This window comes from Metopolophium dirhodum, chromosome 2 (assembly GCF_019925205.1).
Source record: "Metopolophium dirhodum isolate CAU chromosome 2, ASM1992520v1, whole genome shotgun sequence".
Lineage (NCBI taxonomy): Eukaryota > Metazoa > Arthropoda > Insecta > Hemiptera > Aphididae > Metopolophium > Metopolophium dirhodum.
The window spans coordinates 3939671-3965996 of record NC_083561.1 but is presented as its reverse complement, the minus strand read 5'-3'; the positions used below and the strand labels follow the sequence as shown (position 1 = coordinate 3965996).

Here is a 26326-nt window from a genome sequence, read left to right as displayed (position 1 = left end):
GATATTTATAGAAAAAAAAACTAAAAAAATTGAAAACTGACAATGGCCGTAAACAGCTCAAAAAGAGTCAAAATATTTTGTAAATTTTATTGTGTATAGAAAATGCAAATATAAACAACCAGTGAAAATTTCATGCATCTACGGTCATTTGTTTTAGAGTTACACCAATAACCAAAATCGATTTTGTTAAAAATCGATTTTGCGTAAAAATTCCCGTTTTTCCTTAATTTTTCTTTTGTTTTTCACATCGCTTATGAAAACTACTGGGAAATTAAAATTTTGACCTCCCCAATGCACCAACGATATTCACTTTCCCATCGAACAAGATACTGAAGTCGAAAATCGAAGCATTATTTCGACTACTTATCGTGTACACAGACACAAAAATAAAAAAATAAAAAAAAATAAAAAAAAAATAAAAAAAAAAAAAAAATAAAAAAAAAAACACACATCATTGTAAAATCAATACATTCATCGTTTCACTCAGAATCTAAAAAACCTAATCGAACACAAAATACAGGATAACGAGACACCAAATATATTTTAACATCTAGAAAACTGCATTTTCACAAACTTATTTAATCAATCGCTCACTTTCAGAATCATTAATATTCTAAGGCCCAAACAATTTTTAAGCTTACAATCTGTAGTACATAATTATTGTAATTGTTATATTTAAATACACCATACCTATATATTATTATATCTGAATTCAAACTTCCATGTTTGATAAGAACAATACAAATATAATTAAAACACATAATTTAACATATTTAAAATTATTTTTATTAAAATTAAATTAAAACGTATCTAATACGTATCTAATGCGAAGGATGAACTGATGCTCTTTAGTAAGATTTTTAATATCAGGCTTGGATTTACTCAAATACAAACGTAAGTGGAATTATGTATATTGGACGTGTAGTAGGTACCTATTTAATTTTAATTTGAACTATAAAAAGAACATATTTTTCAATTTTTTTTATTGATTTATCCTTCCTTTGACGTCCTAAAATTCCTTCGGGTCTTATACCGCCCTCCTAGAGGCCGCCAACGCCCACTTTAAGAAGGACTGATCTAGAACAATATAGTAGCTATTGAAAATTACAATAATATATTTATAAGCTGATGAGTCAATGTGGCTATTACAACAATATCTTGTCACCTTAACTGTATACATTCATTCATGCACGGTTTCTGAACACGTCATGTCATCATATCATCACCAACTGTGATGATGTAGGTATATTGGGAGGGATATCATGTCTATCTGAATTCTTAACTAATATTCGTCATGAAATCTGACAGCGACAAAAGTGTTTTCGTTCGAGATCCGAAACACATTATGCGTTTAGAGCCTGCAGCAGCTATGTAGGTACCTATTACTTTTAAAAAATACGGTCTAACATACCAATTTACTCACATATATATTTGCAGGGTATTTCTAAAATTAATATTACCATTAGGGTATTTGATAAATACTAAATACACTCAATAAAATTGCCTGGAAATGAAATGTTCGGAATTTTTAAGCTATTGCGTAGCTTTTATCGCGGGCCTGGCGTGGTGACTGAAAAAACGTTTTTCGTAACGAAAAAGCGTGACCGTAAGATGTTATTTTTATTATTTAGTCTCTTGACCTACTGATCCGAATGAAACGCCTGATTGCCTGAACAACACGCTACTAAGACGCATGCTCGTCGTATACCTGCTACGCAACGGTTGGCCGACTTGTACGATGGAGGGCGTGGCTTCATACGAGCACGGACCTCGAACACGCTGCCGGCGAGAGCGTCACATTAGTTCATCGTCGACAATTGACATGAACAGTTAACTTAAAATGTATTGTATACTATTATTTTGGTCACATGCGCAGGCGCGCAGCTGCGAACACGTCGTACGTCGTCCGTTGTCGCGCATTGGTAGTGCAAGATGGCGGTTTTTTCAAATTTTTCGAAATTATTGAAAATTCTTTTGTCACTAACAGTGTAATTTGGGCATTAACCTAGATCGAGATCAGAATTCGTGCAGAGCAAATTTTCTATGGAGGTAATATTTTTGGCCTTGTGATTTTTGGAGTGAAATTTCTTTACTGAGGGTATGACAAAAATATTTAGTCACGTGACCGACCTCCCCCCCTCAAACGACGGCCCTGAGAATGTATACCTATATCGTCGCTGATACTGCAACAACACGTATCTCAGTTTTCATGATTTTACAGTAGAGCCATATAATATACGTTGTGTTATTACACAGTGTTTGATACATGCTGCGTTATAATTTTTTTTGTTATTTACAGTCTAACCAGTTGTTCAAGCAAAAAAAGTCTTAAATAAAATATTTCTGTATCTATGGTGTTTATCTACCATTATCAACAAACAAACTCATTTTGTAATTTTCTTTTCGGTCGTCGCGGCCAAAAAGTGCAACTTGAAATAATATTATACAAAAATAAATAGTTATAATTACATGTTACATAATTGGTATGCGATAGCTTTACAGCGGCAGTTCCCGAGTGCCTCCGACTTTTTTTTCATTCTATATACCTGCATCATTAAATTTGTATACGAATAGAATATATTCTTAAAACTATGACTTACATTTAAAATAAATATTCTAGTGTATTTTAAGTAAATAATGCGGGTGAAATGATAAAATGCCACATGATTAATTCCGCCATAACGAGAACAATTAATTTATGACATTACCGAAAAAATTATTTGACCAATAATTTTATTGTAATTTGATAGGATTGGAAGACATTGTCTGTTATAAATTCGTAAAAGCAGATATAGTAATTAGCTAAGCAGCAGGTATTAGCAAATATCGTTAGCAAGGTATCACCAGATACTAACCGGCATCGATGAATAATGACAAAACTATGTGGGACTGTTATACTGCACCATACATGATTCTAAAAATGCCATTATTGAGCCACTTTGCTTATCCCAATAGTGACATTCGTTGCAAAATCACTCTTTATAATCATGTGTTTGACCTACATTATTATACTGCACGTATTGCTGTTTGGCCATTGGTTTACTAATTATTGTTTTTTCTGTTCCATGTATTTAGAACACTTGGTGTTGCAGTATTTGCCGGCGCAAACAACAAAGTTCGTCGATATTGCAACCGGTGCTGACGCAGAACTCTACCGACAGCTTGTTGGACGTGCCTATAGCGGACACGTTACAGCGGCGGCATTCAGACGTGAAAATTGGACGCAATTCTGGGAATGCCGGGTCTGGGAACGGATCATTGGGATCGGGACTGGCACCGCCACGGTCACCCGAGCTCCGACGGCACTCGGATGTGTCGCCGGCCACACTGAAGGACATGGAAAAAGTAAATACGCCTTTTCACCTTAAAACTTGTGATGATCAATATAAGACATTTAACTTTTGAGAAATTTCTCGGTAGAAGTTTTCAAAATTTAGTAATGTAAAAAATATAAAAACGAAAATGAAAATGAAAACTTAACATTGTACATTTTTGATACAGATCAACAAAATTTTATAATATTGCTTTTAAAAAAAATCCTGATTTTAATCTATATGTTTATAAATGCGAAATTAGTTTTTTTTGCTAATGGCTAATTTTAGAAATTACTGGACCGATGTAAATTAAGGTTGTATTAATAGATTCCTTGAGACTAGGAATAGCTATTGGAGTCTTATGAGTTATGATGAATTAATGTTACAATATATGTCAATACAGTGTAATCAATTTTTAGTTAATTTTAGTTTAACATTTTTAGATAGTATTAATCATAATTATAATTGTATATTTTTAAAAATGTACAACTTTATCTTTTTTTATATATATAATTACCTGCAATTCTAGTATGACTATATGTTTGAACTCCTGGGCCCCCACACAAATTCTCTCAGTGGGGCCCAGTAGTATACTCATATGTATGTATGAAATTAAATTAAATAAATAAAACAAATATATAGGGATGGAAATGGTTCCAGAAATATAATTTTAAAAAAAAAGTTAGTAAAGACGGACTGACCCGCTAGAATTTTAGACCAGTTTGTGAAATATTTCAAATGAAGATTTATCGATGAATAGAATATACACTTGCGAAGAACTACGATTATATGGCTTTGTGGAGTTTAGAAACCCTATAGGAGGGACGGACTAGTTTTGTTGGGACATGGTATTTTGTGCCAATTTAATTACTTGTAATTTGCGCCACCAATTGATACATTTAAGTACTTATGTAATTTGCGCCAAAATATAAAAATTAAACATGTATTTTGCATCACATCTAAAAATTCGTTTTGGTAACTTGCGCCACGACAGAAAACGAAATGTAATATGTAATCTGCACCACACTTTCAACTTTAATTGTTGGCATTTACCAGCAATAAATTTACTGATATCGCATCGGAAATACGATATTACCAACTCATGCCGGATATAATATTATTGTGTTCTACTAATAATAAGTAGAAACGAGATCGTTTACGTCTAATCTAATAAAAATTATCAATCGTCAAAATATCGAACCGTATTGAAAAGCAGTATCATGATATTTACAGTTAGTCCGATATCAATCGCAAAAATATTAATAATATATTTCTTTAATATACATAGAGTACGTATACTTAAAATTATAATATTACTGATTTTCTATTAAAATTAACTTGATTACCTATTTAGTTATTTTTAAGTGGCGCAAATTACAATTTTTGTAGGTACACGATGGCGCAGATTACTTAATGCCCTTTTATCAAGTTTTGTGTGGTGCAAACTACAACCTTAAAAAGTGGCGCAAATTACCAAGATTAATTTTTAGATGTGGTGCAAATCACATATATTTTTTTTTGAGGGGTTGTTTTTGGCGCAAATTACATACGCCTGTTTTTTGTAAATATATATACTCACGTATACCATATCTCGTCGTACTCACATTTCGTGTTTAGTCCACCAGTTTTCTAGGAAACTTTCGAGTGGCGTGTGTCACAGCTACCGCTTTCAAACAACAATCGATATCGGATTAGTTAATGTACAACATATTATTACGCTGTGTCTAGGTACCCGGGTGCCCTAAAGGTACAGTATTAGAATATAAATAGAATATATAAAATATAGCACATTTCATTGAGGTACATAAAAGCTCTGGTAACCGAGAAATATTAAAACATTTATATAATATAATTTTTTTATCTTACGAATTTAATAGAATATTATGCTTAGGCGGTATATACCTACTAGTGTCACCTATCTATATAAAATCGTACGGTCCCAGATAAACAGAAGGACGTTTAAGGACTAAACCGTATTTTTTAATCAGGGTATAAATTGTTTTTTTTTAACTTATATTTAAAAACTTCGATAACGAATCTTAAAAAGAAACCTCATTCAGCAAACCCGCAATTAAAAATTTAATAATATGCAATTCGGAGATAAGGTAATTGCATTATTTCGTTTAGTTTGTTTTTGTTTTATCGTCTTGTATGTGAATCCACTATATTTGCTAAATTATTTTATTAAATTAATTTTTAATAAAAATATAAAAAGAACATTTAAAAAAAAAAGTTCCATACGGGTTATAAAAAACTCAAGCAGTCCGAGTTTTTCCTTTTACCATTTATGTAAATACATTTACAGCAGCTGCAATGTAAAACCAAAACAGAACCTTTTTATACATAAAAAAATACTTTTAAAAATAAATCATGTTCTCATTTATATTATATTAAATATTTAAAATTTGAGGCTTTTGACAACTTAAAAATTATTATATTTTACATACAAGTTTAATACAGTCATTTAAAACCATTGTATCATAAATATAGTAATAACTGAATATTTATTTTCATCAAACACCAAAATTATAAATAACTAATAGTAAAAAAAAATAAAATGTATTGGTTATATAATTATAATCCAAAATATTTTATTACAATAACAACAAAATATCCTCTTGGTTAACTAAATCGACGATATAAAATTGGTGATGATACTAACACAAAATTGGTAAAAAATAGTATTTTCAAATGATGAAATATTTGTATAACTATGCATGTTGTAATCTGTAGGACAAACTTAGAGTAACTTCGTATACATTTCACTACATCAAATTTAAAAGGGTCTATTTTCAATGGGTCACGAGGAAAAAAGATGTGTAACCTAACTGACAAGACGCTCGTTAAAATAACCGCAAAGATACAGGTTGCTTATAAACTTAAATAATTGGCAAGACGATGGTTATGATTGCGTTATGGACGAATCAGCTATAAAGTCGGATAAGTTTTATATTTGAATTGATTTTTTTTTCAACCCTATTCTCTGCATGATTGATACGACAACGAGTTTTGGCATTATTGATTAATTAATAAAAACTTTTTGAGTGAAATATAATAATATAAATATGAATTAAATAAGAACAACTGTTTTGTAGTAATAGCTTTCATTTATATTCTATCAATTGGTTATAGACTATTTTTTTTAATTATTTAAAACTACATTTTCTTTAATAAAATATGATTGATTTTTACATGATGATATTTAGAGAGTTAAAATATATTCTTTGTCACGCCTGTACCGAAAGTTTGGTTTTCGATAGCGGTTGAAGCGTCGGAAAGCGTCCTTTTTCCGTCCAGCGGGTGGGAATCCCAAAAAAATGCCGGGCGGTAAAGTGGAAATCCCCAAAAGTGCTGCGCGTACATTTCACGAACGTATACCCTGCACAAACAGGCATTGAAATCATCTGATAATCATATTATAACTTCCATGTGTGACGCTTAAAATAAATAAAACCAAATCGTTTCTCGTCTTTCGAAATATAGTTGTCGTATAATTATAGTCTAGTTGTTGCATAGATCCCTGCATTAACTTTGCCGTGATTGATGAATGCAGACAATCACAATGTGACAAAAAATATTATGTGTGGCTCGTGAGGGAAGGCAATTTCAGTCTTGGACGAAATGCGCCCCTCGCCTGCGGCACACGTCGCCCACGACTGAAATAGCTCACTTCCCGCCCTTGCTACACAATAATATATACTATTTCAACATATTTATATCTCATTATAAAATCATTGTTTTGTAGTATTATTTATTATTCTACCCTATTTTGAATCCAATATAATTCCAACCCCGGAATTCATTTATATATAACATAAAGTAGGTATTAATTTATTATAATACCGTAAAATATCGAGCATACTATACATAGTTATTTTATGGGTTAATATCCAATATCGTGAAAATGTATCTACAAATGCTCATTAAAAATAAATGTGACTTTCCAGTAAATTTTTTTAAAAATATAGATGGATAAACTTATGTAGAACCTTATATTAAATTTACAAATCTTCGATATAAAAATAAATGTTATGATTTTTTGACTGATCAAAAAATTTTTTATCAGTATAAACGTAAAAAAAACTAAAAATATTTGAACAAGTCTGAGATGTAAATATATTAAATACTAATATAAACTTTTGGTTTACATTTCCAAGGTTTTCCCTCAATTATTAAGAAAAGTATTCAGAATTTTCATTCTGACCTCTCAAAAGTACCAACCAAATTTAATTTTCTACCGGAAACCATCTCCAAAGTTTAAAAACGATTTCTACTATTTATCATGTAGGTATACCGACCTAAAAAACATGACTGTTCCACTCAGAACCTAAAATTTAATTTTGCATACAATAATATTAATGATAGTATCAAGGAGTTGTTATGTGTATGTGGTAATAACTATAAATAAAATAAAATAAGTACCTACCTATTAGCTAAAATTAAGTTTTCTCCGTCAATTATAGTATAAAATGTATTTGAATTAATTTCTTTAACAATTAAATACTTTTATTAGAGTTTAAGTTGTTTAAGTTGGTAAGATTATTTCAAGATTTATTTATTTATTTATTTCAGCGTAATTCAATTGTAATACAATAATAACTATAATTATATCAAGAGCTGACACGTATACCAACTGAGCTAAGCTCGTATCTGGCGTACGGATTCCAGACAATTGCATGGCTCTGTAACTCACTGTTGATATTAAAATAATTTTCAAATATCTAGGTTATTCTATATGTCTACCATAACTGTATAATATCCATTATCCGTGGTATTATAAAAGTTCTTTAGTATACATAAAAGTACCTACCTAAATAGGGTGGACACTGGACATTAGCCTTGTACCTTTTATTTCTGTGGTCAATAAAAGTATACCCATAATGTAAAATATGTGGGAAACCCGTCAGTGAACACATTAATTACCCAGTCATTGTGTTATAGGTACAATACATACCTCAGTAAAAATAACGTCTGAGGATCACTTACTCAAAATACGTTTTTCTTTATAACAAAATTCAGTATAAAAAAAAATATGTAATATCATCAGACATCAACAATACAAAATAACAATATATTATTATTATTATTATATACATGTATACAGATTTTATATGATTTTAGTAAATTTTATATTATATTATGTGGTATGGTAATATAGTACGGCCGCAAAGCAACATATTATTATATACTTTTATTTTAACAATAATTAATGTTTTCTGCATAATATTAGTTTCGATTAAATTTATGATGCACACGTATTAAAAAAAATATTTGTTTTTCTTGACATCCAGAGACGAAAATGATAAATAACATTTTTGAGACAATTAATTACAAAACAAACTTGTAAAAATTTAAGAAAAATGACAGTATTTTTTAGCATAATTTTTGGTTGTACTATTTTGTAATAATTATTTAAAATGTTGACATTTATTATAAAAGTATGGTCTCCATTTTGTCTTCCTAATTTCGTTAGAGTGTATATTATGTAATGACATTATACACTGTATTATTAATCGACTTTTGTTTTTATAAAAATTAACAGTCTCAAAATGTTTATTATAATATTATGTTAGACGATCGTATATCTGTCGGTGTATATTGCACGTTATTTTAATATAATTTTTTATTTCTGGTTTCTGCCATATACCAAATTAATACAATACATGTATTAAAATCAGTGGCGAGGCTTGAGTCTTTAGGACGGGGAGACGTTGAAATATACGGTAGGTACAACGACGACGACGATAATATTATATCAACTACAGAAAAATAAAATAAAATACAAATATGAACGGTGAGACGCGTCTCAACGACCATTCCCACTAACTTTCAAATTATTTAAGAACACCGTGCCCAGAAAACCGAGACGTCGCCTCAGATTAATTCTTACTGTAGTTGGGTGTTTCTGGAATGACCCGCTACGCCACACAGCGATCGCTCACGTGCGCGGCCCGCAACTAATCTATTCTAAGAATACTATAAACTATAATGGTATAAGTGTACAAAAAAAAAAAAGAAAGATTTTGACTAACATTGAAGCATATAATAATATTATAATACTATACTGTATAATATTGTATAATATATTATAATTACATTCAAACTTGTAAAATAAATATTTTTGTGGTACCTACTACAACTCTGCCTCGATACAAATAACCATGGTATAACTAACCAGGTATATGTCAACAGCTTATAAAAAAAATACGAGTTTTGGTCCTAGCATGCGCGCTGGTGGTCACGGCTGTTTTCGTTGTTCGTGCAATTTGGTTTTATATTCCTTAGAAAAGAAAAAATATTTCATCGTTTTTTCCAACGACCACCAGCAAAACAGCGCGGCGGATGAGGTGCTGACATAGGTACCTTGTTAGTAGTTATATCATGCAAATAGCGATAATAATTCTATATAACTAAAATAACTGACGACAGTTTAATACACATAATAAACTATACGTATATGCACGGAAATGATCGAACTGTCACTATAGTGTGTTGATATCGATATTTTCAGGCTGCAGCTGCACTGAAAGTAGGCGATAGGAGTCGTATCACGGACGACAAACTGTGGAACAGGGACACGGGACTCAGACAGAAACGAGGATCGGCCGGTGCAGTGGTTGGCCAAAGTACGAATCAAACGCAGCCCACAGTGTTTCGATTTGACACCCGCCGAGAGTCAAAAATATCCATACCTGCCGGTAAAGTATACTTTTAGATGCACATAGAGTATCAATTAAGTTCAATGAAAGTTTAAACGCCATCGTTTGTTCAAATAATAACAATTAACCACAGCTTGATTCTAGTGTTTTTTATTTGAAAAAAAATTAAAACACTCGTACAGTTTATATGGCGAATCGTCAAGCACGCTCATTGCTCATCTCCAACTTTACTATGCTTTTATTTAAACTATGATTTTGGGGGCTTAGAAGTACTTATAGTTAAAGATCTTTTTTTCCAGCCCATACATATTTTACACTCCAAGGAGTGTCCTGTGGTAATACAAATAATTATAGGTTTTTTTTTAATAATTGTGAACTATAGCAACCGCCAACCCGCTTTATTATTGTAGGTAATAAGCTTTTAAAAAGATGATTTGATAATTTTTAAAAATTCGATATTATATATAAATCCACCGTCACACGATTAGATACTGAGTCAATAAACTGTATTTAGTAAATAAAATAGTTCACAACAACAAGCCAAGAAGATTGCAATAGTGAAACATATTACATACCTACTATTAATTATGTATTTCAAACAGGGCCTCTAACTTGTAAATAATTTTAAGTATGGTCTTAGTTACCAACTGAATAAAATACAATATTTTTGTACATGGCCAGATAACGTAAATGTCCGAAAATCGCGTGTCTAGTCAATATTTAGATCAACCTTAAACCTTAATACGTTTTTTTTTTTAAAACATTTGAATTACTTCACTCTTTGAAGATAAGGAAGGTAGTTAATTTATAATGGAACATCGATATCATTATCTAGTAAAAATATGAAATAGCTACAACTATAAGATTATATATATAAATTAGAAACGAAATACGATACAAGATATAAGAGTTGAGACAGAGTCAATTGTTAATATTTTTATTATTATTATTATTATTATTTTTTTTTTTTTACTAGAATAAGGCTTCGATGATTGAAATCATCGTTAGCCTGTAAGATTGGTGGGGTTGGGATGGTTTATACGGTTGGTTAGCAACAAGTTTGTATATGTGGTAAGGTTTTTTCCACTGCGAATACGGGTGGTCACCCATCCGGGAACTAGTGGTAGAGGACGTTACTTACTCTCAACCACTTTGCGTGATTGATTATAGCCACTGAGCCACGCCAAGCCACAATTGTTAGTATTGTTGATACGTTGAATTACCGACATTTGTATTTAATAAAGGTTCTTAAGTTAAGCTTATATTATTATCAATAATTTGTACTATTATAATTTAATCTAATAATTTAAACTGTAATTGGTCAAATAAATGGGTTATGTAAACGTCTTACATGACAAAATTCAAATAATAGGTATTATTACTAATTTTTAAATTAAAATGATATGTTTTAATAGGTAAGAATTTACATATTCTTTAGAATTTCGCATTTATATATACCATTATAAAATCTTATAGGTATAAATACGTGATAAGTTGTATGAGCTATATTAGGATTAATAGACCGACAAAACGGTATTGAATAGATTTTGTGCTGAATTCTTGTTGAGGGCATGAAAGTTTCAGATCGCTGAAACATTCTCAAGAATAAACAAACGTCGGGTACGGTAGACTGAATAAAGTTGCTAAACAATATAAGTTCCTATAGAAAGCTAAATTTCTGTTTGGATACTTTGTGTCTTCATATTATAATCATCACTTTATGTTTACTTATATTTTACTCATTTTTTTTTTTTTGATATTTGGATATCTGGTAATACTTTAATAGTTATTAAAAATAAAACAAATAATAATATTAAGAATAATTTTAAAGCCTAAATAATGAATTTTGTTCATTAAAAAATAAACGGTTAGATTTACATTTATGCTGTCTTAACAATGGTTAATTTAATTTCAAACAATGAATTATGCCACACAATTTGGTTTAATTTATAGTTAGTTATAATTAAGTTCAATTCTTTGAATAATTTTGTGTTTCTATCAATAATATGTAATCATTAAACATAATTAGTTATTTTTACTAATTATTTTAATTTAAATAAATCCGTGGCAACAGTCATGGTCATATGATAATATTCTCAAGATTAAATTACATTTAGACTATAGAGTATAGATAATACAGAAGTATAATGATGCACAAATGATAATATAAAGGGTAGGTAGGTACTTACTTAAATACTAGATAATACGACAGGGATGTTTTGATACCTTGTTGAGTAACTAGCTGAAAATTACTATGTTTTTTTTACATTTTAAACAATTGTAACATTGAACAATACAAACCATACGTTTTTACTTATTAGCTTTTTATGTCAAAATTTCAAAAGCAAAATAACACATTATCTAATTTGTTTGTATATACGTACTCTAAAATATAATATTACATGTATACAATAGTTGTATCACTATCATTTGGCACATTTCTGCAGAAAAAAAATAACAACATGTATAAATCGACGGTATATTTTTAGAAGATATTGAATTTCAATTTTGGCTATGTTATTTGAAACTATGAAAATGATTGTAATTTGTTACCGATAAAATACATTTTTATTTATATAGGTCAAATTTATTTCAATTGTCATTAATTTAACTTTTTAAATAGAACAGAAATTAATTTTCAAATATTACTACAATTTGGTTTGCTACTAAAACTTTATTTAAATTCTTTAATTTCATTGTTCAAGGTTATTAGTATCAGGTAAGATAAAGGAAATAATGTTTACGGTTTTGCCTTTCTATCGGGAAACCTTGTGCTGATCTTCAAAAAAGACTGAAAGGTGAATGCTTGATGGTTTTAGGTCTCGCCTCGGTGATCGATGACGGATGGCTAAAAATTTAGTGCTGCCACCATAGCCATTGTAAATATTTGGATAGTATAGAATAGAGAAGACCATTTGTCGTTAGCGCCGATTGAGTTACGGTAGAAAGTGAAAGTGTCACTTTGATTGGCCATCATTATTATATCATGAATAATATTCACGCTGTCGCCTATGTGGATGCAAACTTACAAAATTCCGTCACTATTTATTTTTATTTGGATGATTATAAATTTAGTACTTATAACGGTATCAGTTACCTATGATAGCCGATAGGGTTGTGAAATTTATCTACAGAATGAAATGTTTAAAAACGATTATCATAGTAATATAATATACTATAAGCTATTTTACGAATTTATTGCCTTGGATTTAATATTTTTCAAACTCAGTATTTATGAATATTATGGTGTTGGGGTTAATTTCGATGAAAACTTTATTTTAAAGGTCCCGGTGCCAGTTTTTCAAATTTTTCACAATTTTAAACAATTTTATATTCTAAAATTGTATACTTTAGTTGCCACCTCAATTATAAGACTTTTTTATCTGAAAGAAGAAGACATCCTACAGCCCGCATCGATCTCTGATTTTGTATTTTATTTCAAATAATTATTATTATATATTATTATTATATATATTATTAAAAAATTTGTAAAAAAATGCTTTTTATCTTGTATTTTTTTAGACCTATTATAAAGTTTGAGAGTAAAATATTGAAAAATAGAGATCGATGCGGTCTATAGAATATTTTCCTCTAGCAATTAAAAAAAAAATATGAAATTTGGTTGATTTTACAAGGCGGTATCGTTATTCCCGCAGAGTGTATTTTTGACGACAAAATGTCATCGGCACCGGGCCCCTTAAATCAAAATGTATTTACAACGTCACATTTTTATAGTATATACCTACTATAGTTATTTAATTTAATATATTTAAATTTGTACATAAGACTACCGAAGAATGTGTCACAATTATCTTTTATTGGTTTCTCTTGAACACAATATTTTAGTTATTTCACTAATTTGACATAATATCTAAAATATTACCAATTTTAAATTTATGTAAATATTATAAATTATGTGATTAGACACGTATATTTAGATAACTTTTTCTTGAAATTCACCTATCATTGTCAAATGGATGTTTTTTTATGTTCAATATCTAAAATGTAAAAGAATATATTTAAAAAATATTTGTTGTAACACTTACATGTTTCCAAATATCTATTTAAATCTCTAGGTACTGAATATTGTTTCTCTACACTTTACAGGGAACTATTAACGCGTATAATAGCAGGCTATGAAATCATGACTCATGAAAATGCGTAACTTCTTGTCGTTAGAACTTGGAATAGTTATTTTCCTTTTAATAACGAAGTTATAATATTAACCTCCATCGAATTGCCTGACTTCTCCCAGTGGTATTCCTTGTAGTTTTCGTCACACATTTAATTTTGAAGACTATATTATTTCGACAGCAGTTCAGTGGATGTTATTCATACCTAGGTTAGAATTATTTGGCTCTACTATAGTTTTAACTAATGTTTTCGTTTTTGAAAACTGAAGCACCTTTACTAGTACCTAATATATTGTTGTATCTACTTATACAATTATACACGATGTTAATGAGAATCCTCAATAAATAAAAACCTTTTTTTTCTTATCTGACCTTTCTTTATATTATTATTATCATATTTATATATAATATAGATATATAATATATATTTTCGTCTGAAAGCCAATAACTCTAAGAACTACAAAAAGTTTTTTTTTTATTAAACGTAACTATTATGGGTTTACCGTCTTTCTTGAATTTGTGTTTAATACATGACATTAGTTTGCAGGGTTGAACTAGAATATTGATTACAGTTATATAGAATTCTGTTCAACTAGGTCAAATAAAATGTCCCGGAAATGCACAAAAAAAAGTTTTTTCTTTGAATAGAATTATAAGTTATTATAGAATTTTTTTTGTATAATATCGAAATCAAGACCTGGAAAACGTATGGTATATTCACAAAATGCTCAACAATACAAGACACTATTTGTATTATGGGCACATTTTAAACTTTTTACACTCCAGTATTTACCGCGTTTGGGAAACCTAACCTATGATAGTTTATATTATATCATGCACTATTTTCACGCAAAAAATTCTAGTTTAATGGTACAAAAGTATATTATATTTTATGTGTTATACTCCTAAACATTATTGAATACGTATATTGAAGTGCACAGACTCAAACCGTTATTTAAATTATTGATAATAATATGGTCAAAATGTTTAACCGGAATCCGGATAAGTTTTTTTTTCATTGCAGCCTGCTCCTGATTTTACTGACTTAAAAAAAATCGTGTATCGTCACCAATAATACCTAATATTTATTATAATATTACGGTGCCCGTGGTCTTCTCCAGGTCCAGATAACCTATTAGAACATATTATAGTATATATTAATATTATGACTGCGTATATTAAGGTCTTGTTTGGTAAGCTACGCCCCAAACATTAACTATAATAATATTTTCGTTGATTTTGAACACGTGCTATTGTCTTAGATACAATTGTGTTTGACACCTGACGAAATTCTCCCTAATAAATATTATATATACACATATCCAGCATGGTTTCTCACAACAAGTCTAGGGTTATTTTAGGTTTACGGGGTGAGGACGAGTACCAAACACTCGAATAATTGGCGTGCGTGGCCATATAGGAGTGGAGAGCAGCTTACAACCCCTATAATATATAAACGTAGGTACCTTTTTCAACGAAGATAAGAGCTGGGTCAAAGTTTTTACTGTATTATTGCGTTTTATTTTTTGTTGCCCTTTCCAAATATATTGTGTAGCTGCACACTTATATTTGGGCGCGGTTCGCGTAGTATATGCCCGTATAATAATGACATTAACTATGTTTGATTAAAATGTAGTAAAATATATAATAATCATGCAGACGACCGCGAGTGTACGACGTGTTAATTAATCTTTTTATCGTAAGATAATGAGATATGTGATTACCGACTAAATCAATCAATATTTATTATATCTGTATCAGAGTATACCTATGCCGTTATTATTAAAACACCTTCTGCTACCCTTGAACGATTTCTTTTTGGTCCATCGATCATATCATGATATTAAAATTTATGTTCTGAGAATGTTTATTATTTTTTCATACCTACGCCGCTATATACGCATATACCATCGATAAATTAATATAGTCATAACTCCAGTTATTTGTGTTCAGACGAATCCCAGTGTATACCTGAAGCACATATTGTTTTAGTGTAATTTGAATAATATGCTAATTGTGCGAACGCGAGAACTTGAAAGATCACGGACTAATATGATTGTTAATACAAGCATCGGCCTTAATTAGATGCAAATTTGAGGAGATTATTTTATTGAATAATCAACATAAAAATTATTTATTCAACAAGTTGCCTTCTAAAAGGAATATAATATTATATATTATGGCAGTGGATATAATAAAATTAGTCTGTGTCCTCCGAAAACATGTCACTTGACCTATGTCCTCACCTCTGCAGGCTCGTTATTTTTGTTCTGTTTTGTTTAGGGCAACGTTTTTGACCCTAATTTCAAAGTTTCTGAGTTCGTTCGACAAACTCGTATTATATTTATCATCTATTAAATGGCAAATAAACAAAACTAGACATGAAATTTAGATCCGAAGTCACGGACCTTCAATTACAGGGGTATTCAATTGCATGTCTGGTGCATAAGTTATCCAAGAAGTTGAAAACTACAATAAGTTATAGCTTATAAACGCATTGCATTCTTTCTTAATTTTCTATTAGATCTGTCCGAATAATGTGTCAATTAAGATTTAAATTTAGAAGAGAGTTCTATGTAAATTGCTGATAGTTCAACTATGTAATTGTTTTTTTTTCCTCAACAATAAATTAATAATATAATATACAATATAGGTACATACAAAATATTATAAATATATATTACTGTATATATACAAATACCGAGGAAAACTAGTAAAACTACTTAACTGGTAAAACTTTTATTTTACCTACAACTAATATTAAGGCTTTGCCGATTGATTTTGGTAAATCGTTAAATATACAAATTAATTCAGTCAAACATCAAATTAGTGTTGATGTTCAGGCTTGTACAAATGATAAATCTTAGGATAAAATATATTATACTAAAAATATGAAGTATAAAAAAGCAGGTCCAAAAACAAAATGTGAACTGCGTTTTTAATTGACTACGTAATTTTATTTAGATTTGGATGATGAACTTCTCAATGTCTCGGTAATCAAACATTCTTAAACAAACAATAATATTGTATGTTTCAATAATTTTCTACTTTTATTTCATATTTATCATTCAGATTTTGTTAGTAATAATTTTCGATTCTGAGCGAAGCGATGAATGTATTGATTTTAAAATGATGTGTGTTTTTTATTCACTTTATTTAATTTTTAATTTTTCTTAGATATTCTTCAGCAGTATCTTTTCTGATAGGAAAATAAATCTAGTTGGTACTTAGGGGGGGGAGGGAGGGTCAAAAGTTTTCTTGTAGTTTTCTAAAGTGCTGTGAAAATCAATAGAAAAAAAAGGAAAAACTAGAATAATTGATTTTGGCGAAATTCTAAAACAAATGACCGTATATACTTGAAATGTTGACTGAATGTTTAAATTAGCATTTTCTATATATTTTGACTTATTTTTAGTTGTTTACGGACATTTTTAGTTTCAAATTTTTTTAGATTTTCTTCTATAAATATCAATACAATTTAATTTGTTGGGTAAAAAGCTTAAAAATTTAATAGAAGGCTACTAAGATATTGTTTTGAAGACCGATGAAAAATATTAAAAATCCATCATCACAATTTTTTTTTGTAAACATTTAAAGTTAAAAGATTAACAAAATACGTAAAATTCACGAAAATGTACAATTTATTTTGAGTCAGAAATTTATATACATTTTCTATTTAAATCTAATATTTGAAATTATAATACAAGATTCCTCATAAGTTTGTCTATCTTTATCAAAAAAAAATGTCTACAAGCAAATAAAATCAAATTTTTATGAGCGTTTTAAGTTTATATTTTTACAAGGTAGGATATTCCCTCGTTCTCGTGTAGCGATTTTGTTATTTTGTTGTAATTAAAAACGAATAACTTTAGATATATAAATATATAAATATATCACTGAATGTTTATATTTTCATTTTCTATACACTCTACAATTTTCAAAATATTTTGACTCTTTTTGAGCTGTTTACGGATATTGCTAGTTTTCAATTTTTTTAGTTTTTTTTCTATATTTGTCAATAATAATTGTCTATTTGTTGGGTAAAAATGCGTGAAAATTTAATACAAAGCTCCTGATATATTGTTATAATAGCAGTTGAAAAATTTTGAAAATACATATGCACCATTTTTTTTTATAAGCATTTTAAGTTCAAATTTTGACAAAATGTATCAAATTTAATAATTATTTTGTAGTTGAAAATTTATAAAATGTTCAACTTTTATATCTAAGGATTGAAAATTTAAATTAAGTTTTTACATAAAAAGGTTACGTATATAAATAACTTTGTTCACAATAATATCATCAAATATACTTAGTCATATCATAAAGGCTGACTGGCCGTCTTCGCTAAGAATCGTTTTTCTTATACAATGATATTATATCATTGAATTCAAATTTAAAACCATCTATTACAGTGACCCACTTGTAACCTACTGCACAGCAGAGCGACCCTCACTTCCCCACATTTTTATAATTAAAGTTCAAATTAAGAAATTGAAAAGTGGGTAACACTTTGCTGTATTGTAGGTATCGTGTGGATAACTGTAATGGATGTGTTAAATTTGAATTCAATTATCTAAAAGCACTGTATACAAAAAACGATTCTGAGCGAAAACAGTTTGTCAGACTATATAAATATTGAGTGTATTTTGTGATATTATTGCTATTAAAGTAATTAATTTTCTATTAAACATTAGTAATACAGTAGGTTGAATTAATTTTTTCTAAAAAATTGCATTTAAAAATGTAATTTGTATGTATAATAGTATATAGTGTGGCAAGGGCGGGAAGTGAGCTATTTCAGTCGCGGGCTGAAAGACTGAAATTGCCTTACCGCACGAGCCACACATACTATTTTTTGTCACACCTCTGCATTCATTAATCACGACAAAGGTAATGCTGGGATCTATGCAACAACAAGACTATAATTATACGACAATAATATTTTCAAAGACGAGAAACGATTTGGTTTTATTTATTTTAAACGTCACGCATGGTGGTTACCTAATATGATTATCAGATGTAACCAAAAGTTTATGTTTTGTAAGGACCGACGACCGTGGTATAGATTTCAATGCCTGTTTGTGCAGGGTATACGTGCGTGAAATGTGCGCGCAGCACTTTTGGGGATTTCCACTTTACCACCTGGCACTTTTGGGGATTTCCACTTTACCACCCGGCACTATTAGGGATTCCCACTTAACCGCCCGCTGGACGGAAAAAGGACGCTTTTCAACGTTTCAACCGCTATCGAAAACCAAACTTTCGGTGCAGGCGTGACAAAAAATATAATAATATACTTTACATAATATTTCAAGTAGCCACGAACAATATTACTAAATTACAATAAAATAACTATAGTTGTTCGTTTTTGTTTAAATATCTAATTACGTCAAAATTGGAACTTAAAATATCTATATATAAATATACGCTTACATTTTTCGAATTTTTAGTTACATTATAAAAAACTTGTGTATAATCTTTTTTAAATTTTTAATCAGTGACCGTAAAAGTTAAAAATTAAAAATTTTTAATTACAAAAAAATTCAAATACATGAAAATCGTTTGATGAATATTTCAAAATTTAAATTTTGGATGCTAACAAAAAAAAATCCTGCTTATAGATATTTAATATTTATCTACTATTACAATAACTTATAAGTTATAAGGAACCTACGATTATTTGTTTTTGAACTACAGCAAAATAAGAAAATCGTTCGACGAGAAATTGTTAATTTACGGGTGAATATCCAATGTCGTAAAACTTTGAACTTCTAACGGCCATAAAAAATTAATGTGACTTTCCGGTTAACTTTTTTTTTGTTAAAGATAGAAAAACTTATAAGGAATTGTATATTACATTTTAAAATCTTACATATGAACAGAACATTTTTATGAATTTCCAACTCGAAATAATTTGCAAATTGTTGTGAATTTACACTCCAGATTTTTTTTAAATTACATTAATAATAACTTACGAGGAACATTTTATTACATTTTAAAGTTTATTGCACCAAGTAAAAATTTTTTATCGAGAATAATTAAAAATCAACTAATACAAATCAAAAACATCATAGTATGCATATAATAAATCTCGAAAAGAGCTTGTTGATTTTTTCAAAAACTTGTTTTGCGTAAAAAATTCAGCATTTCATTTTTCTTAATTTTCTTTTGATTTTTTTGACGCTTATTTTCAAAACTACGGAGAATTTTCCTATTTGACCTATAAAAAATACCAATTAGATTTGCTTTTTTACTAGTAATGATACCTATACATCACGAAAACAAAAAAATTGGGTAAGTGGACGTCGGTATGCTGTACAGTAGGTTACAAGTGGGTCATTGTAATGGATGGTGTTAAATTTGAATTCAATGATGTAATATCATTGTATAGGAAAAACGATTCTGAGCGAAGAAGGCCAGTCAACCTATATGATATGACTAAGTATATTTGATGATATTATTGTGAACAAAGTTATTTATATACCTAACCTTTTTATGTAGAAACTAGTTATAAATTTTCAATCCTTAGTTATAAAAGTTGAACATTTTATACATTTTTAACGACAAAATAATTATTAAATTTTAAATTTTATACATCTTGTCAAAATTTGAACTTTAAATGCTTATAGAAAAAATTTGTACCTATGTATTTTTAATATTTTTCAACTGCTATTGTAACAATATTTCAGGAGTATCGCATTCACTTTTCACGCTTTTATTACCTAACAAATTGACATTCATAGAAAAAAAAGACTAATAAAATTGGAAGCAGAAAATGTTCCTCAACAGTTAAAAACAAATCAAAATATTTTGAAAATGTTATTGTGTATGGAAAATGCAAATATAAAGGACCAGTGTATAACCAACCACAATTCATCATAATCCCCTACAACAGTAACTAATGGCCAGTCGCCGGGCTTAAATCCAATAAAAAAAAATTTTAGAAAAAATACATTTTATTTTTCCTAAAATTTAAGGAAATTTAAACTTTTATATCATCGATAGTATTTATTAAATTGGTTTATCATACATTTTTTTAAAACATTAATAAAACAAAATCAAACTAGAACAATTTTCAAATATTTATTTTACTTTCTTTTGATTTTATTTAAAAATTGTTTCCATAACTTATATTTTGGACTTAAAGCATAATAGATTGTTTATTCTAATTGGATTTCCTATTTGTAAAAGCTCGACTACAACTACAATAATTTGGGGAATTATTTTGTATATCCTAAAAATTACCAATATCAATCGGTAAAAATCCAGTATTCGGCCATTTCGTCGTTAGTAGAACCTAGGTTTTACTGATATTTATACTTCTACTGAGACATAAATATATATATATAGGTACAATATTCATGATGGCATGGGATTTTGTTTCAAAGATTAAAATGTATTATTATTTATTGCTCACGCTTCTAACTTTGGCTTGGAAATTATTGCATTTAATAAAATTATATAAAAAAAAACTTTCTTTCGTAGTTCGTATACGTGTTGAAATTATTGTTAATGTTGAACAGTAAATTTTCATTTATTTTTATCACCAAATAAAAAATACAATTTTTGAATCAATGTATTAGAATATTGTCTTCATTCTATTATTTTAATCAGTACGTTAGTTAGTAAAAACAATTCCTCAATTATTATTATCTTCCATTTTAAATTTAAATTAGTATTATAGTTGAATATTATATACTAATCGTTAATTTTCGTCATCTGTATGATCGCACGTTTTTATTAAAAATGTTTTAATATAATATAATACGTAATATTCATAATATTGGTCAAACTGAAACGATATAATACATGTTATAATATATTTTATGACAAACAAATAAATTAATAATTAATTCAGTGAACACTAGGGTTACGTTATATCATTATAATTTTATAAATGATTGATTGAGATGGTTGAATTTTAATATTTGCAAACCACCTATATATAATAGATGATTCTACGGATGATCCTGACGACGCAGAAAATCGTTGGAGGAGAGGAGCACGGGGTGCTGTGCAAAGGGTAAGAAGAAAGTCCAGGGTGCAAAAACAACATAGCTATGATGATGACATAAAGCCCGGCGTTGGGCAACAAGGAGGACAGGGTGTCACTTCGACTTTGACTGCTGAGGGACAAGGTAATGATTTTCGTGGTTAGTCGTATGACTGCACTCCATACGATTTCAACAATTTCTTCAAATAAGTAAACATAAGAGTAATAAGGAATTCCATAATAAACATATTTTTTATTTTTTGTATCTCGGAAGAATATTTCATATACCGATTAACGACATAATTATATCCAAATAGGAATGGGATTAATAATTATATAGTATGATTTATCGTTGTGGTGGTTGTTATATATTAATATTATGTTGGTCACCGTAACAAATATTTAACTCTCAACTTTTTTTTTTCATTTATTTAAGGTTAAATTTATGTCAGAGTAATTTTTTTCTTTCAAAAAAATGTACTTAAAAAACCATTTCTGTGTTTTATTGTATAAACATTTATAAATAAAACAATGATTTTTTTTACATCTTATAATAATGGGATATAACTATTTAATGTGTATGCAAAAACAGTTAAATAGTACAAATTTTATAACAAAAGATTCAAAAATAATATATGAGTGGACATTTCTATACAAAACAAATGCATTACAACACGACGATTTAAAAAATATAATGTATATTATAATTAAGTTTGAACAGAATTCTTGATAAAAGTATTTCTACCGTATGAAATATGTTTCCGTAATATTCAAATAAAATAATCACAAACCATAAAGTTACGTGAGAAAAACACCGAAATGTGCTATAATATAAGGGGATTGGGTGGTCCACTACGCAGTATGTTATGTCATTTTTGTTTTGTAGGCAATAATAAATTTATAAGCAATGATAAATCATCGCATGCAAAAAGTGATTTTTGAACTTTCCCAAATTAATTACTACACCCTATTTCCGATTTATTTAGAGACATTCCACGCCTTATTTCAATCCTGAAATGTACAATGTAGTATTGCAAGTTTAAATAGAGCTACTAGTCATTATTTAGGTCAATATTGTTATTTTAACCTTATAAAATATGTACCTAGGTACGCTATTGTAAATTGTAATTAGATTCAAAATGAAATTGTGTAATACACGTTTTAAAATAATATATTTTCTATTCGTGAGGTTTCATACACAATACTATATAATATGGTTAGGAGGTACCTATTCAATTTTATAATTTTACTCAAACCTTCATGTCGTAATTTCATTACGTATTATGATATTATATAATAATGCTTCAATGTACAATTGTTGAAAGGTTTCATTAATATTCCGTCCATGAATCTGTGATATTTATTTTTATGAAGTCCTAATGTAAATTTTAATTGAAGATTTAAAAGTCTGTATGGAAAAAAAACATTTATTTGTAAATTTGCACTCTTTTATCATCATAATAATATATTGATGTACACTTTTACACATTTTACAATTGTACGGTAGTAAATATTTTCATAAATTGTTTCAAAGAAGTCCCATTAAAACTATTAATCATTACTTCGGCGAAAAATTAAAAGAAAAAAACATTAAAGAATAACTTTTACACTTCGACATTAGGATGCACGTCCATTGACGCGGCGTACTTTCACCAACTGATTAATAAATAAAAGTCGATCGTAAACATTTTGAAGCGTGAAAAGGATTTTAAGTTTTACATTTCAATGGGCTAGTGAGTCACAAGTTGTAATTAACAATATGCACTATATAATAATTAAACTTTGAGCCGTCCAACGCGTTCATTTACCATCGCTATTTAATTGATAATTAAATATAGTGTGTTTCGTTTAATAAATTAGGACGCTTAAAATAAATCATTATATTTGTGCACATGACGTGGACCGAGAGAAAAAAAACAATTTATCCGTTAATATCACACTGCACATTTTTCCCTCCGACATTTTAAGATAAACTATTGTTGTAATTTTGGGAATAATTAAAAAAGATTATAATATAGGTACCAATATATATTTAGCTCCTATGTAGATATTTAATTTAATTCGAAATCGGTGTGTTTTTTTTTTCACAAATTCAATAAGTATTAGGTTTAATACGTCATGATGGGTTTGATAATAATGCCTTGCAAAATAAAAATATAACAGACACCCGTTTAAATCGACACTTTTAATAACACACGCGTTTAAAAAAAATTGACGGGCGTATATTATTATAGACATTATAATATCAGTTTGTTAGTGTTTACCTCAAACCGTCGAACCGTGATAAATGTAACTACCTACCTACCTATATAAAATAATATTATAACGTTATACGAGTAATATTATTACATTACGATTATTGAGGTACAATCGATCGTTTTGTGTTTGCAGCTCAACTGCCGAGACGAGCGTCAGCGTATGATGTGTATCAAAACCGCGTGGACCAGCAGCAGCAGGGTTCGTCGCCGGCGAGTCGAAGGTCCAGTTTCCGGATACAGCAAGACGACGACATTAGCGGTGGTGGAGGTGTGCAGCAAAAAGGTAATAATATGTCATTGTTATATGCGACGTACGACCGGAACCTCGCGCGCGCATACTTCCGGGTGTTGTTATATCATTATAATTATGTATTTCGAAACAGCCGTGGCGGGCGAGTGCTTGTGTGAACTGGAGTGGTGGTAAGTCGTACACCACGTGATTATTGGAGTTATGCAAATTAAGCAGATAATAAACCCCTATAACTTTTATCCGTCTAAAACACGCCAGACCCTTTTCACTATTGCTAATTTTATACCACACCTCGCGTGGATTTCCAATGATATGTGTTGTGTGTGATATTATGCGTTTTAGATATTGTACAAAACAATGACATTAGAAATTCTGCCAAAACACAAAACACACGTGTACCAACCTACCCAATTTAAAAACATACAATGCCCTACCCCACACCCAATGGCCTATGTTGCCGCGGGTTACCTAATAAAAAAAAAAAAAAAAACAATGACATTATTATGTTCCTCAAGAAAACATTTGCAAAGGTATAATGGTTTTGAATCCTTTATAATATTATGGCAAATGACCGTACACGATTATGTGTCAAGACTACTATATTCCATTCGTATACATACGTCGTATATAGTATTTTAATATACCTATACGATTGGTCGGTAAAGTCACAAGACATGTGCCAATATTGCCTTGACAGAAGAGCTGTGGGGTGAACAAAAATTATTAGAGTTAGAGAGGCATTTTTTAGGTATCTAGTAAATATTTTTATATTTGGTAAACTGGGCCTTTGTTTTTAAAATGATAGGCTACATATTATACATTTTAAGAACCATTTAACATAATCTAGTGGGCACTATAAATTAGCATGACTTATTTTAAAATGGAAAAGAAAACATGTGGAGAAATCAAACAAACTGCAGTTCAAATGTGTTTGATTAGGAGTTTTCAATGAACACCAAAATGAGTTTTCATTTAACTAAATATTTCAATCATTAATTTAAGTGCTATTGTTTTGTTATTTGATACATATTATAAAACATTTAGTTGATTGTACCAAAATCCAAATATAGTAAAAGATATATAATATTTAGATTTATACTTATTATAATACTATTTTAAGGCATGAAAACAAGATTATATTACAACGTATATTACGACTTATACATTTCGGTATTAAAGGTAACAAAATATAAATATATAATCCTTATAAATTAATTGTTTAAAAGGTGTAATTTAGAGCCCCGATTACATATATTTTCTTTCAATTTTTGCAAACAATGTGGGACTTACCTACTCACAAAAAAAAAAATACAATTTTACAGTAATCAATTTGTATTTACCAATGGTTTACTCACTCGTTGTAAACATTGGAAGAAGAATATAGCAAAGCCAATAAATAGGTTCGAATCCCACTGCTGATCTTCTGATGATGGTGTAGGCTGACGTAGTGACGTGGTGGTATTTTACGACGACTCATAATTAAAATATTTATAATTATGTTACAAGAATCATAATAATAATATTTAATAAAAAGAACATTAGTCATAAAAGAAAATCAAACGACAACAAACGTCAACATCTCATTGAATTGTAATAATAATAAGAGTTGCCAACTTTATACTTCAGAAATGTTTCCTGTTTATAAAATACTGTTTATAGTATTTGAATGATGTTATGATGTAAACTCTCAAAATTATTAATTAGTATTATACATTT

At 29.1% G+C, this 26326-nt stretch overlaps 1 protein-coding gene across 1 annotated transcript in view; it reads left to right on the top strand.

Moving 5' to 3' along the window:
• LOC132938338 (regulating synaptic membrane exocytosis protein 1) overlaps positions 1-26326 on the top strand; it is a 219767-nt gene that overhangs the window by 150113 nt on the left and 43328 nt on the right. The window contains exons 6-9 of the mRNA XM_061005117.1: positions 3076-3345; positions 9826-10012; positions 22062-22247; positions 24494-24643. Coding sequence (XP_060861100.1) covers positions 3076-3345; positions 9826-10012; positions 22062-22247; positions 24494-24643 — 793 coding nt within the window. The remainder of the gene's footprint in view (positions 1-3075; positions 3346-9825; positions 10013-22061; positions 22248-24493; positions 24644-26326) is intronic.